This window comes from Benincasa hispida, chromosome 6, assembly GCF_027475165.1.
Source record: "Benincasa hispida cultivar pf3 chromosome 6, pf3_genome.v1.1, whole genome shotgun sequence".
NCBI classification, from domain to species: domain Eukaryota; kingdom Viridiplantae; phylum Streptophyta; class Magnoliopsida; order Cucurbitales; family Cucurbitaceae; genus Benincasa; species Benincasa hispida.
In genome coordinates, this window is record NC_143483.1 from 35,936,699 (window position 1) to 35,954,130 (window position 17,432).

A 17,432-nucleotide genomic window follows, 5' to 3' on the forward strand; every position below is an offset into this window, starting at 1 on the left:
GGAGTGAATTCCATCTTTTGTAGCTGAGTTCCCAGCTCCCAAATCAAACGAGTCTCCAAAATGGTAGGTTTTAATCGGCGATCTGACCACTCGCACCCATACAAATCAAAGAACTGCCCTCAATGGCAAGAGTTTTCAACTTACTTAGGATTGAGGTCATGTTACCTATGGTCATCCTAGTGAAGTCTCTATCATGAACGGTATTATATAACAAGACGTTAACACTTCGTGGTCAGATCTTATACAAACTCTTTGTATAGGATGCCTCCGCTCACATGTCCCCAACATGAATGATCAGGATCAAACCATCTGTGACAAGTCACAACACTTGTGACCATTCCACAAAGCGAGTCACATCCATAGCGTTACAGAATATGGTTTCCCTCTTTTATCCATTTACTACAGACCATTTTGGTTATCACTCAAGACATGATCCACTTGTATGTCACCACATACATACTTGATTCTTATACAGATAACCAAGGATTTTATGTTTATTGGTTTATGGTAAAGCAAATTAAAATAATTAACCAAGCAAAATACAAGATGTGAAGTAAATATCATATATTAACAACACAAGTGTTCGTACATATTGTTTACAAACTACAGGACACGAGACTTTAGGGCATCAACCCCAACACTTCATTCCTCTATCCAAAGTCAGACAGAGCCCACAACTCCTGGATTATCACACCGAGAATACCAAGGTAACTCTTGTGGTGGTGTTCTAGTTTCGTTTGAGGTTCGAAGATCGAGGTTCATCCAATTGTTTGTTGAGATTGTGTTCTGATCGTTGCATTCGAGTTTGAGTTGTTGAACGAGTTGCTAAATGATTGAGGGATACTTGAAGAAATTTTTTTCAAAGGTTTGCATACTCTATCCCTTGTTTTTTCATTTATAAGAAACATGTTGTAATTTATAGTATATGCATAATCGTTTTCATTTAGACTGTAATTGTTTGAATTATTTAACAATGAGATTTGAAACAATCCGCTTCCGCTTATTGGATCTCGATGTTTAGATTTCCTTCATATACACGATCGTGAACTAGAATATAAATGATCATTTACTATTATATAAATGACAATTTAGTATTTTATAAACGATCCTTTAGAATTTTACAAACGATGGTTTATTTAATACTAAACGATCGTATATATAATATTAAACGAGCATTCATATAATACTAAACGAGCGTTTTAATTGTAATGAACGATCATTTGTATATTGTTATAAGATCGTTCATTCAATACTAAACTATTTGGGAGACAAGAAATATTGTAGATAATCACTTACATTCTCTCCGTTTCTAGATCTGACGAACGAATCTTCCTCTATATCCAAAGACACAATAAAATGAACAAAGATGAAAGTGATCGACAATGAGGATGTTGTACTAAAACTTTGAGAGAACAATAAGAGAATGAAAAGTGTTCGATGGAAAAGGAATAACTAAGAGAGACCTTCCATTCTTGATATCAATGTTATTCAATGCTATTGGTAGAATATTAGTTGGGAATAAATGCGTTGGTAGAATGTTATTGTTGCATTGAATACATATTGAATGAAGCTGAAGAAATCGTTGAAGGAAGAAGATGTGTGGTGCGGTTTGTGAACTTTTTTAATTTATAGGTAACTTTGGTATTTCACATAGTCAATTATGGATAAGTTTTTAAGAGGTGATCATAGAAAAGTTTCTGTGATTTAGGTTATTTTGTGACATTTTCCCCCGGCCGCCCATTCTCATTCTTCTCTGAGTTGCCTAGAACTCCGTATTAAATTGGCAGTTAAAGTTTATAGATAGATTATCAAAACTACTGGGTCCTCAGTTTTACCTTTCTAAACTTCATACTTCAACCTCTTCAAATTCAGTTCTTGAATATGGCGTTTTCCCCATAACCCATAAGGCAAAGAAGGAGGTCCTTAATCCCAAGGAGAATCAATGTCACTCATGGCAAATCTCCCCTTGGCTTCCGCTGTTGATTCCTTCGTCGAAGCCGTGAAGGAGGAAGAATCGAAAACTGATGCACGATTGGGGGAAGGCCCATGCCAATCAAAACCAGACCCTCAAGAACCTCCATTTCAGTTTCTGAAATATTCTTATGTTGATGAACTTGGCAGCCTATCCACTGCAATTCGTGCATTCCACTGCCGCTTCAATGAATTACAAGACCATCTAGGTTTCATTCACAACGCCATAGATGCACGTTTCAAACAACATATGTTCGATTCTTCTATTATCGTCGCAACTGCAGAAAGTGGACGAAATCCCGTTTCTTCAAGTAGTCCTAGAAGCAATCTCCCCGAAACTCGTAGCGATTTTGGCAAAATTGACGGAAGAGAAGGTGTAGATAAACAACCAGAATCCTCCTCTCTCTCCGAGCTTCAGCATCTCTGCGAAACCATGTGCAGCCGTGGCTTACGCAAGTACATAGTTTCTCATCTCTCGGACCTCGCTAGACTCCGGCATGAAATTCCGCTTGCTCTACAATGTGCTCCCAACCCAGCCAAACTTGTGTTCGATTGCATTGGTCGCTTTTATCTTCAGGGCAGCAAAGCCTACACCAAGGACTCTCCTATGATTCCTGCTAGGCAAGCCTCCATCCTCATCCTAGAACTTTTTCTGATCTCAAGTGCAGCTGAGACTAAAACCGACAAAAGAACAGAAATTGAGCCCTCCTTGAAGGTGGAAGCTGACCTTGCTGCCATTGCCTGGAGAAAAAGGCTTGTTACTGAAAGTGGTTCTTGTCAGGCTAGCGACATAGATGCCAGGGGTTTGCTTCTTTTTCTTGCGTCTTTTGGAATTCCTACTGTATTTACAAACGATGATTTAAGGGATCTCTTACGATCGAGTAATTCAAAGGGAATATCAAATGCCCTTCGCCGTTCACATTTTCTTATTTCACGTATTCCTGGTATGTAATTTCAACACTCATGACTTATCAAAAGAATACATGCTTTTCCCTTGTCGTTCATCTCTTAATGGATTAGTTCCGCTGCTTTATTGCCTTGCTTAAAAACTGAATTTAGCTTCCCTTTATTGACTGTTTTACTTTGTGGTCCTTGTTTATATCTGATTTTTGTTTTGTTCATCATGTTGCTATTGTGTCCGTTATGTTAGTAAGTTCTAGGCTACTTCCTTACTCCTTACATAAGATGTCCTTGATAAGTGTTTCTCGGCCATCTCCTGGGCTACTCCCAAGTTGGCAAAACCTTATCAAGCTAATTGCTAGTATTGGGAGAATTGTAAAACTGGTTTGGAAGATTGATGGTAGAGCTATTATAGTCTGTATGTTTGGTTGGGTATGGATGGGGACTGTTTTTATTAAATTGTATAGATATTATCATTGTTATTTTTTTTATGAATAACCAACCTCATGCTATGCTAAGAAGCACAAATATGGATAGGAGACATGCCACGCCATTTTTTAAATCTACACGTTTATTAAAATATATATCGATTTTATACTAGAAGGAAATTCAAAGTTAATGACTTTTTGCAACTATATACTTAAAAGATTAGTTTGGTGTAGTTCTCTCACAAAATTTATTATGTTTTTCATATATGTGTCTAATTAATATACTTAGTAACTAGTAAGGATGGAGAAGTTTGTATTAAAAAGACAGCCCGTCATCCACTTCCTGTATCTTTGGGACGAACCCTTTAAGCTCAAGAATGGCATCAAGATAGTCCCAATCAACCTTGTCATAAGCTTTTTCCATATCAAGCTTCAAGAGGAAGCCTTCCTTTTTAATAATCTTACATTCCCCACTGCCTTAGAGGCAATTAAAATCACATCAATAATTTGTCTACCTTCAATAAAAGTTGCTTGGGTGTCACTAATCATGGAGGGGAGAGCTTTCTTGAGGCGCTTGGCCAAGACTTTGCAATCCTCCTATAAAGGGTTTTAACAAGGCTTATAGGTCTATATTCTCCCACCCTATTTGCTTGCAATTTTTTAGGGACGAGGCATAAATAAGTATCATTAGTTTGCTTATTGATGATTCCCTTTTCAAAAAAACTGTGGAACACTTCCTACTAAGTTAGCTTTCAAGAATATCCACCTTTTTTTCATAGGAAATGATTAGAAGTAGGCCATGAAAATCTTGTAAGAGAAATATCCTTGAAAGTGTCATGCCATCCTTCATAAATTAGGAATTGGTCAATTCTAGTAGCAATAGGGATCTCTCTTCGATCAGACCATGTGAAGCTTCCATTTTTCATGGGGACATCGAAAAGATCAAGGTCCTCAATCACCCTATTGAAAATCTTCTTGCTCTTGGCAACTCTGCCTCTATTTGACTTTTCTTTCAGCCATCTCACAACATTAAAGTCACCCCAATACACCAAAGATTAGAGCATATTCCTGCTAAAAGAGGTCTCTTCTAGTTGGAGTTGGAGGACCAAGCATAGACCCCTGAAATCCAGCTAGGGAAAGAGTCATCAAACCAAAACGAAATAGAGAGAGAAAACTTATCAACAAGGGAGTCAGAAATAGAGATGCAGTCTTCTTTCACATAATCAGAGTCCCCTCTGAAGTGCCATTGGAATCAAGGGCCACCCACCCAATTCCTCTGGAGCTCCAATTCAACTTCACGAATGCTCTATTCCACCAATCTTAGTTTCTTGAAGAAGCACTACATCCAGATTATACTTTGTAATGATATCTTTCACGAAAGCTCTTTTGTGCTTTGAATTCCGAACTCTCAGGTTCCATGAGAGAATCTTCATGGAGAAACCTTAGGGCCCTGGATTTCTGCTTCAGCCTCACTAAGCTCTTCATTTTCCCAACTGCGAAGGAGATAGACAATCTCCCTAGTTTTATTCTTGTAAGCTGAGTTACCCCTAGACAAACTTGCTTTAGAGGGAAGGGAACGAATGCTCAAATTCCATCTTTTAAGAGATCTAGTTCTTTTTCTGGAAAAAAGGACATTCGTCATCAAAGGCCGAGTCCTTGGGTGAATGCATAGTTCCTCTTCCATTCTTCATTAATAATCACATTGAACTGGTTTCCATTTTCTACTTCTTCACTATCTTTTTTGTAGAATTCACTTTGATCCTCTTCAAACACGGAAAAAATTGCTAGGATGCTCGATGTATAGAGGCCTTTCCTTGACTTCCTTGTCCTCATCATCCGAGTCTTCGCTTTCAACACTGGAGAGAGAAACTTCCGAGCTAAACTTGATTTCTTTACCTTTTTCCTTTGCAGCCACGTCATTGTGTTCTCTTACAAAAGAGACATTTTTACCCTTACAAACTTCAGATTTTGAAGTGGCTTGGGTTGTCTTTGGATGGGTCACATCTTGTGATAGGGGCAGCAACTTTCTTCCCAAAAGAAGGCTGACCTCGTGGAACTTAATGGTTCAGAAATCTGCTGGTTGTAAAAGGTTGGCAAAGTCCTGCCCAAGATGGTAAGGCTGGCGCTGTTTACACAAAAAGGCTGAACAAATAGAACAGTAGTTACAAGGAAACTTATCCAGTAACTGCAACTACACAGTAACTAAAGAAGCTCTCAAGCTATTACACCAGTTTTCTCTTTCTTCACGATCAGCATGCCAATTTTTAATAACCCTCTTCAAATTTCTGACCTTGGAAATTATTACAAATCCTTCCCATCCATTTGAACAATCTTGAAGGAGATATTGCTCAAGAACAGCCCCACAATCCAGAAAATTTAACTAATTGTTATAAAGCGAAATGGAGAATGGACCCCTACCAAATATACCTGATTCAAGGAGCAAAGAAAAATGATAAAAGGATATACATGCTTGTCTTGATACCTGGTAATTATGCAACAAAAATTATCCCATTCCTTGAGAGACAAGGAATCGATCAATAAGAGAATGTGACTAATAATCATCCAAATGCGATCAAGTGAACTTTTCATTTGATAGCAGTAAGTTTATTAAACCAAGGTCTTCAATTAACTTGTTAAATTTTTTCACACCCTTTGTTTGCTTCATTTTAAAAAAGGTTGAATCCTTGCTAATCCAGATGGGCATGGTAATGGAGATTAGACAGACATGGACATGGCATGGTGACATGCCATTTTTTAAACATTTGGGGCATGGATACAAGGACACATTTATTTAAATATGCATTTTTAAAAATATTTACAATTAAGAAATTCAGAATCAAGTATTTGTATGCCTTAAAAATGATGCATTTTTCCCTTAAAATTTATTAATCTTGTTCCACATTACCTTGAGCCCTTCCATCAGGACATTGACGTGGTCCACTTGGAAAGAAAGAAGCAACCAAATGTTCAATGAAAAGAAGAAAACTTTTGATATTCAAATCTGTCTTTTTTGCCCTCTCTGTATGAAAACTATCCTCAATTTCAGAGTTATAGCCTGCTTTCTCTTTTGTCCAGTTGGAGGTGTTCTTAGTAAATCTCCTTTGGTTTTGGGGATTGACTTTTCTCCCCTAAACATTTTGTAATTCGATCTCATCAGTTTTTGTTTACTTTCAAAAAAATAAAAATAAAAGTGAGTACTTTAAATTGCATTTTCTCCACAATTAAGAATTCGACTTTCAGGTATATTATATGCTGATAAATGCATAAACAGTAACAAAGATTTCAATTTCCTTAATAGCTGTAAGTTGCTTGTTCAACCTTGGAGTCTGATTGGCATATGTTTGATTGTCTGCTGGTTTAGATCAATTCCCATTCTCATTTGGCTGCTTGACTGTTATATAACAGACATTATAAAGGGGATGATGAACAGCAGTAAGAATGTTGAAGCTGTTGATATTATTTATGCTTTTGATATGGAGGATGTATTTCCACCACAGGAAATTCTGTTGTCATTTCTCCAAGAGTGTGATGAAACGTGGAAAAAAAGAATAAATGAAGTACGAGGTTCAACCATGCAACTGGTATGGTTTATCTCGACCTATGGGCATTAATTTAGTCTTTATAAATTATAGTTCATTCATTCATTTTTCTTGAACATAACTTTTCATTGATTAGTGAAAAGTTACGATATCAGGAGTAATTTCCCAACTTTCAAATGTAAGACCAATTGAACAACTCATCGCTTCTAATAACCTGACTAACTCAAACTTGAGTACGAAGAAAAAGTTCTGAAAATATTTGGAAAGAGTAAACCAAGAAGCTCTTTCCTTCGTAAGTTGGGATTACATTCTTTTAGATTCTCTGAAGTCTGAAGATGCTGCCTTTCATTCAATTTGTATTGTTCCCTCCTTTCAAAGTTATGTTTCCCATCCAGAAAAATGAAAAAAAAAAAAAATAACAAAAAAAAAATAGCTATAATATTATATACATAGGATTTTTTTTTTTTTGTGTTAAATTATGTATTTCATCCTTAGGATGTTGGTCTTTATTGTAAGCTTAAGGAGTATGTGAGTTGAGTTGTATTTGATGCTTTATTGGTTTTGAGTTTTTTGTATTGGTTGATTTTTTCTAGTTATTTTCTTCTTTTGTCAGATGTAACTCATTGTAATTTTCACAATCTTTTTTTTTCTCTTGTGAAACATGGACTTTTACAAGTTCCAATTATATTCTCAAACTTTTGATTAGTTCTAGTCTAATTTTCTTTTTATCAAACAAACAATAATGAAGCCAATAATATACCATAAGTAGGAATTTGATGTGATTGAAAACATTGGCTATTGTGTATAACAAAATGAAGTCTTCCCGTCAATGTGGAAAAAGGCACCTTCACTCTTTTTATCCCACGTCGTTTATATTTTTCCTTAGTTCACCTGCCAAATCAAGGGGGAAACCTCATTTGTAACATATTAGCCAATGTTTTTAAGATAATATTCCGTCCGTATCTACATTGATTTATTTAGAGCAGGTGTCTTAAATGAAGTTTTCAATTGAAAATTTTAGAAGTTTATAGACGAGGTTAGAATAAATGCATAGTTAATGGGTGAAATTTGGGATTTGGAGAGGGTTTGCCAAACCCTTGAAGTAGTGAAATCTGAACCCCATCTTTTATGCTGATATTTTATTTTATTTTATTTATTTTTAATTCTCTCAATGTGTGGTTATGTTTAGTTTTTATTTTCAAGCATGCCCACTTGTTAGTTTTGCTCAGTGAATTTAGTTATGTTTCCGACATTTCTCTCAACAAATTCTGCTCCAACATCTTTAACTTGTTCTTCTCCCTGTCATTGAAATTACTTACATTGTAGTTACATTGTTTTTGTCAGAAACGAGTGAGTGAAGAGAAATTGGCTTCTCTGAAATGTGTTCTCAAATGTTTGGAAGATCACAAGTTGGATCCTGTGAAGTCTCTTCCTGGATGGAAAATTCACGAAATGATAAAAAACTTGGAGAAGGATATTGTGGAACTTGGGAAAAGAATGGAAGATAATGCGAGTATGAAGCGAAAAATAGACGAAGCTTCGACTCAGAAGTACCTGAGTCAGGAAATAAAGCGATTGCGAAGGGTGGCTGCAAGTAAAGGAGGATTCCCTGATATGTCCTATCCGGTGAATGGCTTGTTGGAACAAAATGCAGCTACATTTTTGGAGGACAAGAGCTGTTTTAGTAGTGGTAGTAGTTCAATCCCACAAAAGATATTGGAAGGTGGACGTTCTGCTCGATTAGGTAATTACCAAACTGCTTTGTCTTTGCGTGGACCTGGTTTGGTTGAAACCACAGTTTTGCCTGCCGACATCGGTAGTAGTATCTCCAGTGCTGCTGCCTCATTCCCAAGAGGAATAGCAAAGGGAAGGGACAGCATTGAGGCTTCCATTTACAACAAAATGGGGCCAACTCGTGAGTTAGCAGCTTACAAAGATATATCAGTTGGCCAAAGCTTTATTCAACAAGCTATGCCTACACTTAAGACAAACCCTACGCCACCACCACCAACCGTGGAGTCTTATTCGGCTGTAGATGGATTCATGGGACACACAACAAGCAATCATTTTGATCTGTATCATTTTGCCGATTCAGCTGTGTTCGATAATGATGCACCTAAGAGCAGCAGCACTCAAACTGGCAATTTGTCTCGTCTTCGGCTGCCTCATCATCACCATCCCCCCTACTTTTACAATTGATCCTAAATGTTATTCGTTTCATAATATAACAAAAATAGCTGCTTTGAATTCAACTTTTGGATAGGATTGTTGAAACGGATTTTCTTGTCTCAGCAGCAAAGGGATGGATGTATTAGTCTTTAGATTTACTAGGCAGGCTGGTAGAATGTTATTTACTCAACTTATACATGTGAACTTTACATTTCAGTTATATAACAATGTTATTCATCTGTTCCTGTTCATAGCTCAACTGCAGTATCGTTTTTGTGCTTTTTCCTCTCCAACTTATGCCTAAGCCACTTTTTATAGTTTGTTACAATCACATCCTTGTATTTCGAATTTGATCATTCAGCCCCTTAAGATTTTGAATTGATGTAATTAAACTTGCATTACTCCTAACCATTAGTGTTATTTGCAATCAAACTCACAAACTATTGGTTTTTTTTTACCTCCAATGGGTGTGTGTTTAGATAATAGGAGTAAGGGTTATTTTAACTCTTATTTTGCTAAGATAGTATTATTTAGAGCTCTTGCATGTATAGCAAAATGAGGTAAAAATGTTGCAATAACAAATATAGTAAAATTTATCTTGAGTTTATAGAGAATGCCCAAAAAGTCCATTGAAGGCACACAAAAGAACGTTGAAGGTTGGAATTTTTTCATTTAGTGATAAATAGTGATAAACTTCTTTATTTGATACTTTAATTTGTTTGAGGTTTGTGTTTAGCGATAAATTTATTGTTTATCTTTACATATTGCATCTTTAATATATTTTCAAAAGAAGTTAATTTCGTTAAACTAAAATTTAATTTTGAACATCATCTTGGTTAAGTAATTTGAATTAAATTGGGTTAGACCCTAATAGAAGTATGTTGCTAAAAGAATTATAAATATATAATTATTGACCCTTTATTAGACTCAAATAGACTCAGATATACTATATCTTTCATTATGTTTGATAGACTTTGATAGATGTATATAAAAGTCTATTATTGTTTTTTTTTTTCCAACTCCATCGACCACCATTACTGATACACCTTAAGTAACAAATAAAAGTCTAGACAGTGATAGAGATAAAACCAGTGATAGACTTCCACCATTTGTATCACCGATAACACTTATCACTAGTGTTATAACTACTAGACTTAGCTTATTTGATACTTTATTTATTTAAGATTTATGTTTAGTGATAAATTGATAGCTTGTCTTTAAACGTAGTCACGTTATAATTTGACACGAAAGGGACAATCAAAATCTACAATATGCTATTAGAACCTGATAGAAGTATATAAAACTATCAATGATAAAAATTATAAGTATATGACTTTTCTTTTATAGAAGTATGTCACTGATATACTCTTATAGAATTATATGTACAATTGATAATCAAATGAGATTAAAAAAAAGTATTTTTCCTTTTCAAGTTGCAAAACACGATATTTAACCTACCCGTGCTTGTATGATACAAAAAAGAAAGTAAAAAACTATAGGACGAGTTTTTGAGACCTCTAGATGGAATCATTATTACATGCATGTAATTTCAATAACTGAATATGACTGACCACTTAACTTAAAATTAAATTATATAAATACACAAAGGGGCAATTGTAACTTTAATTAAAAAAGTTTCTGAAAATTGGGTGCATGTTCCTACTTAACTTAAAATTAAATTATATAAATAAAGAAAAGAGACAATTGCAACTTTAATTAAAAAAAGATTGAATGGTGCGTATCCCTAGGTTTTGCTTTTATGCAAATATATCAAAAAATTTCCTCTTGAAAATTTGATTGTTATCTGATTTCTATATGATTGTTATATGATTGCTATCTGATTTCTATGATTGTTATATGATTGCTATCTGATTGACACACCTGCAATTACAAAAAAATTTAAGTTATGGTTTTGGTTTTTTAAAATGTATTTGTCATACAATGCAATTTCCCTAAAGAAAATCAGGAATAAATTTTAATGAAACATTTAAATTAAAGGAAACTTTAATTGAAAATAAAAACAACATGCCAAAAATGCTAAAACTTAGATGTTTAAACCAAATCAATAAAATAGTAACAGACCACCTTGTCAAGCACCAAATATGTTCTTGCCCTTAAAACGATATTAAAAGAAAAGGTCCAATAAAAAATACTGAGTGAGTAATCCCACTTTTGGGTTTAGATTATGTAATCATGTTCATATATATGTACTGAAAACTTCATGCTAGGTGGGATCTAAAGATATTTTATTCTTGACTCACTCTGTTTTCCATTCCCTTGGATGTGCATAGACTTCATATACATTAATTTGATGTGTATCAGTTTCATATACATCGACCCTTACTATGTTAATTTCATGCATGGCTACGTATTAATTATATAGTATAAGTGCACCAAGTCCATGCAATTGTATCAATTTCATTCAGCCAAAACACTATGAAAAGGAAAAGAGGTCGCAAAATTCATAATTTAATATAACATGCATGCATCGATAAGGTTCCACATAAAATCACATAATCATCGATCATGTTAAGCATATAACACGTCATGGCAAATAATAATAAATCATATAAAAACTTTTTCACGTCAACATATATCTCACATTGACAATTTAGTTGGCAAGACCAAAAAACATTATTCAATTCCTTTAGCAGGAAAAAAAAAGTTAATACAGAGTTTTACACTTGGCACAAGAGCGTTCTAGTAGTAGTGTCACTTAACTTGAAAATGAACTCCAATTAATATCCAATTGCATCAATCTCCTTTTTTGCTCAGAGAAACTTTGAACCAAATCCTAAAACAAAAGCCAAAATTAACTTCCACCTTTAGGGCCTAATTTCGAAACATAAATTTACCTTAAAATCTCCGAACAACTTATTAAGAATGTGATAGGATTCAAAATCGCTTCAAAATTTTATAAAAAATATTTGAACCTATGGATAATTTATTAATAAGTGTTAGAAACCCAAAATTTCAGCAACTATAATTAACCTAAAAGGTTTTTGAAGCGTAGGGTTATATTTTATATTTTCATGGATACATATTCCCTAGTTTGATTCGATTTTGACTATTTTTCAATTAAAAAAACTAAACCAAACCAATACATTTTAGTCTTATTCATATAAAAACTAAGATGTCCAATTTAAACCAAACCAAAACAATGGCTCAATTTTGTTAGGTCGGTTTTTTACTTCTTTGGGTTTTTTTCACGGATGGCCTTAATTGGGAGGCCTAAATGAAAAATGGTCACCGGTTGAAAAAGAGATGAAAAGTGGCATTATGCTTGCGTCATCCACGCGTGATTTTATCGATTCGTCCCTGAGATACACCCTGTGTGCCTGCCACAACCAAGGTACTCGATCCTCGATGACGAGTCACTCAATACCCGATGCACGGTGCTACATCCATTATACTCGATCATTCCACGTCATACTCAATACTCGATCACTTTATACTCGATTGTTTTGAATTACTCGTGCCCATGCATGACACTCAATACATGTTATATCCATCATACTCGATCATTTTGTCTCTTTGTTTATATTTTGGTTTATTTTTCTTTTTTTTTCCTTTTTTTTTTTGCATGTGCATGTTACTCGATATGCGCTTTCATGTTATTAGATATTTGACTGATATAGTTTTTTCTCTTTTCATTTCAGTTTTCATATCTTGCATGTTTGGATGGAGTTGGAATTTTTTCCGTTTCGATTTTCATATTCTTGGTATTTCGAATGTCTAGAGTTTAGGGTTTGAGTAGGATAAGCCATGGAAGTGGAAAATCAAATTGAATGCTCGATAATCGACCATTGAGTCACATGTACCGTGTATTGAGTCATCGTGTATCGTGTATCGTGCATTGAGTATCAAGTATGATGGATAGAATATCGTGTATCGAGTATCGAGTATAAAATAGAATGATTACTTTCTAGTGTTTTTTGTTATTTTATGCAGTATGGCTAGACAATTCAAAATTCCTCCCCAGGATCGTTTCTCAGACCAAGTGATCAACATATCTTCTCATATTGGGATGACTAATAAGATAGTGAAAGACAAGTTTAACCCCACTGAACTTGCCCTTTTTAAGAAGACAGCATTTGGGCAATTTATGGATATGGACATTATCTTCAACAGTTCATTTGTCCACTACATTCTATTAAGGGAGGTTGTAGACGATAGGAAGGATACAATGACCTTCGATTTGAATGATACGATTGTAACATTCTCCAAAGAAGAATTTCTGTTAGTAACGGGATTGTGGCAAGTCACTTAATCCAGTAGTTGCGATGAGGGTTGAAGTGCATGGATCACTGTGTAATAGGTACTTCAAGAATGATTATGCAGGGGACATTCATATTGGGTTATGTTGGTGATAAACGTTAACCTTGGGCGTATCCTTTTATATGACTCACTCCATAGGTACATCACACAGAGGGATTTGGGAGCATTCTTAGCTCCTCTATGCTACACTCTCCCCTCCCTAGCACACTTTTGCAGCCTATATGCCGTAAAGCCCCACCTTGCACCTAGTCCTTGGAAGTTGAGTCGTGTCAATAAAAACTTCCTATAGGTGTAGATATACTAGACTGTGGGATATTCTGTCATAAGTTCTTTAAATACTTGATGACCGGGACAAGTATGAAGAGCTTGCGGCAAGATAAAATACATGATTTTAGGGTATAGTATGATGCCGAGTTGTGGACCGATCAGTTTTTTTATTAGGTCTTTCTATGTAAATTTTGATATTATTCAATGTAAGAACTTGTGAATTTTATATGAGCAAATTGTGTTTATTTAATTTTTCATATTTCCATATTATAAGCAAATGTATGTTTATTAGGTTATAAGCAACACGTATCGCATATCGAGTAACATGCATCGAGTATTGAGTAACTTGTACCGTATAACATGCATTGTGTATAGAATATATAGTAATTTTGGTTAATGTTTATCCATCGAGTATTGTCAGGTATAAAATAATTGAGTAATGTATAACATGGATCGCATAGTGAGTAACGTGTAACATGGATCGAATATCGAGTATTTATTGGAATGCTTACTATTAGGAGTCCAATGTCATTATAAAATGAACAGTCTATATTGCAGAATAATAAACAATCTAAATCAACATATATTATACATTATTTGACATCTGTACCTGTGTCGATTGTGTCTGGGTCCCCTAAGTCTCGGTCCGTGTCAATTTGTTAAATTTGGACGCATCAAGTGGTTCGTTGCACTTTTGTCTATGATGTCCCAGTTGGCCACACTGGCCACAGATCTTTAATGTGACATGTTCTCCAACAGACGATATCCTGTTTACCCTTCGTCTACCAACCTGCACAACCCTTTTCGGTGGGAGTATTTTTACCTTGGTATACCTTGGTGGCTTTTCCATTCGAATACATGACCAATCGAATTTATCGACTCCGCATATGCTAGTACTAGAGTATCAACACTATAGAATCTGCTACATAGAGTCAATGGATTGATGTTGCACTCTATAGCTGCAGCAATAGCATGCGAACATGGAATCTTCAAACACTGAAATTGTATGCAACTACATTCTCGAGTGTTAAGTCTGGCAATATCGTCTAATCCACCGTCCAAGATATTGGGTCGTATGTCCTAAAACTCGTGGTTTGTAAACTTTATAACATATTCTATTTGACAATAAAATTGTTATTAAGGTTATTTAGTAAAAATGTTATTGAATATGTGAATTGCACCTTTTTTAACCCTAAATCTAATAAACTAAGAACCCCTGGCTATAGCAAGAATACTTGAACTCTATGTGGCGACATAAAAGTGGATCAAGTTCGAGTAATAGCCAAAATAGTTTATAGTATAGGGATTAGGTTGGGTACCTTATCCTGGGGACACTATGGATGCGACTAAATTTGTATTTGATACGAACGATGTGATCTTGAATAGTTCATGTGGAGACATGTGAGTGGAGACGTCCTATGCAATGAGTTCGCATAAGACCGAACCACGAAATAGTCAGTTTTACTTACTGATAAGACTGACTATTTCAATTCGATGACCTAGGTTACTCGATCTTAATCTCGAACTAACTATAAACTCATGTTTATTCAGAATCATCCTTTAATCTGCATGGGTGAGAGTGACTCAACATCACTGTCTTGGCCTTTTTGGTGTTGCGCCCAAAAGACTAAGAATCAAAAGAAAATTTATAATACCAGACTACTCTTATTACTACAAAAACGTAGAAATAGTGGTAAGTCTGAGTCGATTCACAGGAAAGCACGATTTGTTTCATTAAGCCAATTTCCTAACTAGAGCAGTAAATAGGGGGTTTTGGTGTAAAAGAAATAAATGTGTGAAACATAAAATGCAAGGGTAAATGCAATCTAGGATAGAGGTCTATCTAATTTCTAGAGCAAGAGAGAGAATTCTATACAATTTCTATCATGGAAATCAATAATTAAACAAACAATCCATTCTATGCATGCACGACTACCAAATTGGTGTGCTTTAACTAGTCTCTACAAAGGCCGATAACTAATTAAATAAAAATCAATCATGCGTCTTAATTATCAACTAAGGATGGAAAGCCAATACCCTAATTAAACTATAAGCTCTTAATTCTACTGGGTTCTCAGCGATCATATAGAATTAAAAATCATATACATTAAGAATGAGGATTCAATCGCATCGATTAATTATCAGGAAAGTTTTGTTCAATTAACGAACATATTCTTCGAATCTAGATTAAGCATACATTACTAAGATTCAATACCAACTTATAAATCTAGGCATTCACATCCAATCCTATGCTACTAGGGTAAATTCAAGCATAGATGAACACAAGGAAACGTGTGAGCTCGAAATTAACTAGCAGAGATATGCAATTATGATAAGGTCGTCAGTCCAACACACAAATGCAAATCTAAATTACATCAGAATTCAAAGAAGTCATAGAGTTGAAGAAAATCACATTTAATCAAAGAAATTTCAAGTAATTAAACATAGGGACTCTTGCCCAAAGAAATTAGATAGAAGTTACCTCTTAATTCATAGACAAATTCAAGATAAATATCCTATCCATCAATTACAACCCAAAATAAAATGTAAAACCTAACTTAAGATACTAAAATTTGAAGGGAAAAGAAGGAGACTGAAGCTCCACCTCGGCCTCCATCAATTCAACCTCCAAAAGATAGCCTAAATGACCAAAAATTGAAGAGAGGTTATATAGAAATCTCCATAGCGTTGCAATGCTAGGAAGAGCGTTGCAATGCTCTTGTTGATGAGACCTTGATCGTTAGGGGTGTATTGCAACGCTGGCTTGACTCTCCATTGTGACAGACGTGTGCGCGCGACTGCTGGCATATCGTCAATCATCGTTGCGTTGCAAAGCTAAGGATAGTGTTGTGACGCATAGCGTTGCAATGCTACCCTGCTCAACTACTGCCATTCAGCGTCAGGCGAGCATTGGACTTATGCATGTGATGAGCGTTGCGATGCTCTAACAAGGGCAGATTGGCCATTTCAACTCCTTTGAAACCAAATGCTCAAATCACCTCCAAATTGCTTCAATTTAACCCCATTTCTCATCAAATGGCTAATTCTACCTCTTAAGTGCTCAGTATTTAAAAAATAAGACAACAAACACATAAAATACCTTAACAAGCCTAAACTAAGCAAGGGAATATAGCTCTTTTTTAGAACTATCAATCATCGACTCAATAAGCCTTCCATTTTAGGGGTAAGATTGGGTAGATAGCTGGGGACATAATCCTACAAGATGGAACTCACTCATACCCGATTCTAGGATAGTATATAGGTTGTTCTCTTCAATGCTGACTTCGAGTCTTGAACAAGGGGCCCCACCCTCTCATTTGCCTGAGAGGGACTTGGTTTGGTGGTTAGATCATGAACCAATTGTTCATTAGAGGATTAATGAAACTTAAGGAGCAAGATGTAATTACAGGGGTAAAATAGTCATTTTGACCCAACTTTAGTTACGAACAACCCGTGAAGGATTAACTTACTAATCATGGTTAAATCAAGTGGACAAAAATACATCTACAGTGAGGTGAGTGCAACTACTAGGCTTTAGTAAAGTCTCCCGGTAGTTAACGAATGTTGGTTAATTATGTTAAAGAGTTTAACCGATTGATCTCAGATCATTGGAGTTCATGATTTGTAGGTCCATTAGGTCCCCTTGCTAACTCATATCAGACTAAACCTTAGGACAGTGTGATGAGGGAATTTGAAACGTTGAAATTCAGTTTAGGGAATTATTGTTAATTGTCATTTAAATTGTCGAATTAAATGAAATTGGAGAGTTGTAAAAATTTAAATTTGATTTAAATATTGTACACGATTCACATTTGGGGTTGGTGTTTTATTAATTTAATATTTGATATTAAATTAATTAAATTATTTAATTAATTATTTA

General features: G+C 35.1%; 1 protein-coding gene across 1 annotated transcript; it reads left to right on the top strand.

Moving 5' to 3' along the window:
• Nucleotides 1–1,701: 1,701 nt before the first annotated feature.
• Nucleotides 1,702–9,266, top strand: FRI (FRIGIDA-like protein). Its single transcript, XM_039034421.2, has 3 exons — nt 1,702–2,915; nt 6,705–6,880; nt 8,183–9,266. The coding sequence occupies exons 1-3, from the start codon at nt 1,943–1,945 to the stop codon at nt 9,035–9,037; spliced, it is 2,004 nt and encodes a 667-aa protein (XP_038890349.2). The 5' UTR covers nt 1,702–1,942; the 3' UTR covers nt 9,038–9,266.
• The last annotated feature ends 8,166 nt before the right edge of the window (nt 9,267–17,432 follow it).

Bases quoted from the DNA above. Each gene is read 5' to 3' on its own strand.
- FRI (XM_039034421.2), top strand. From the start codon at position 1,943: ATGTCACTCATGGCAAATCTCCCCTTGGCTTCCGCTGTTGATTCCTTC. The intron at 2,916-6,704 runs GTATGTAATTTC...GTTATATAACAG, and splicing joins TCTTATTTCACGTATTCCTG to ACATTATAAAGGGGATGATG. The intron at 6,881-8,182 runs GTATGGTTTATC...TGTTTTTGTCAG, and splicing joins GAGGTTCAACCATGCAACTG to AAACGAGTGAGTGAAGAGAA.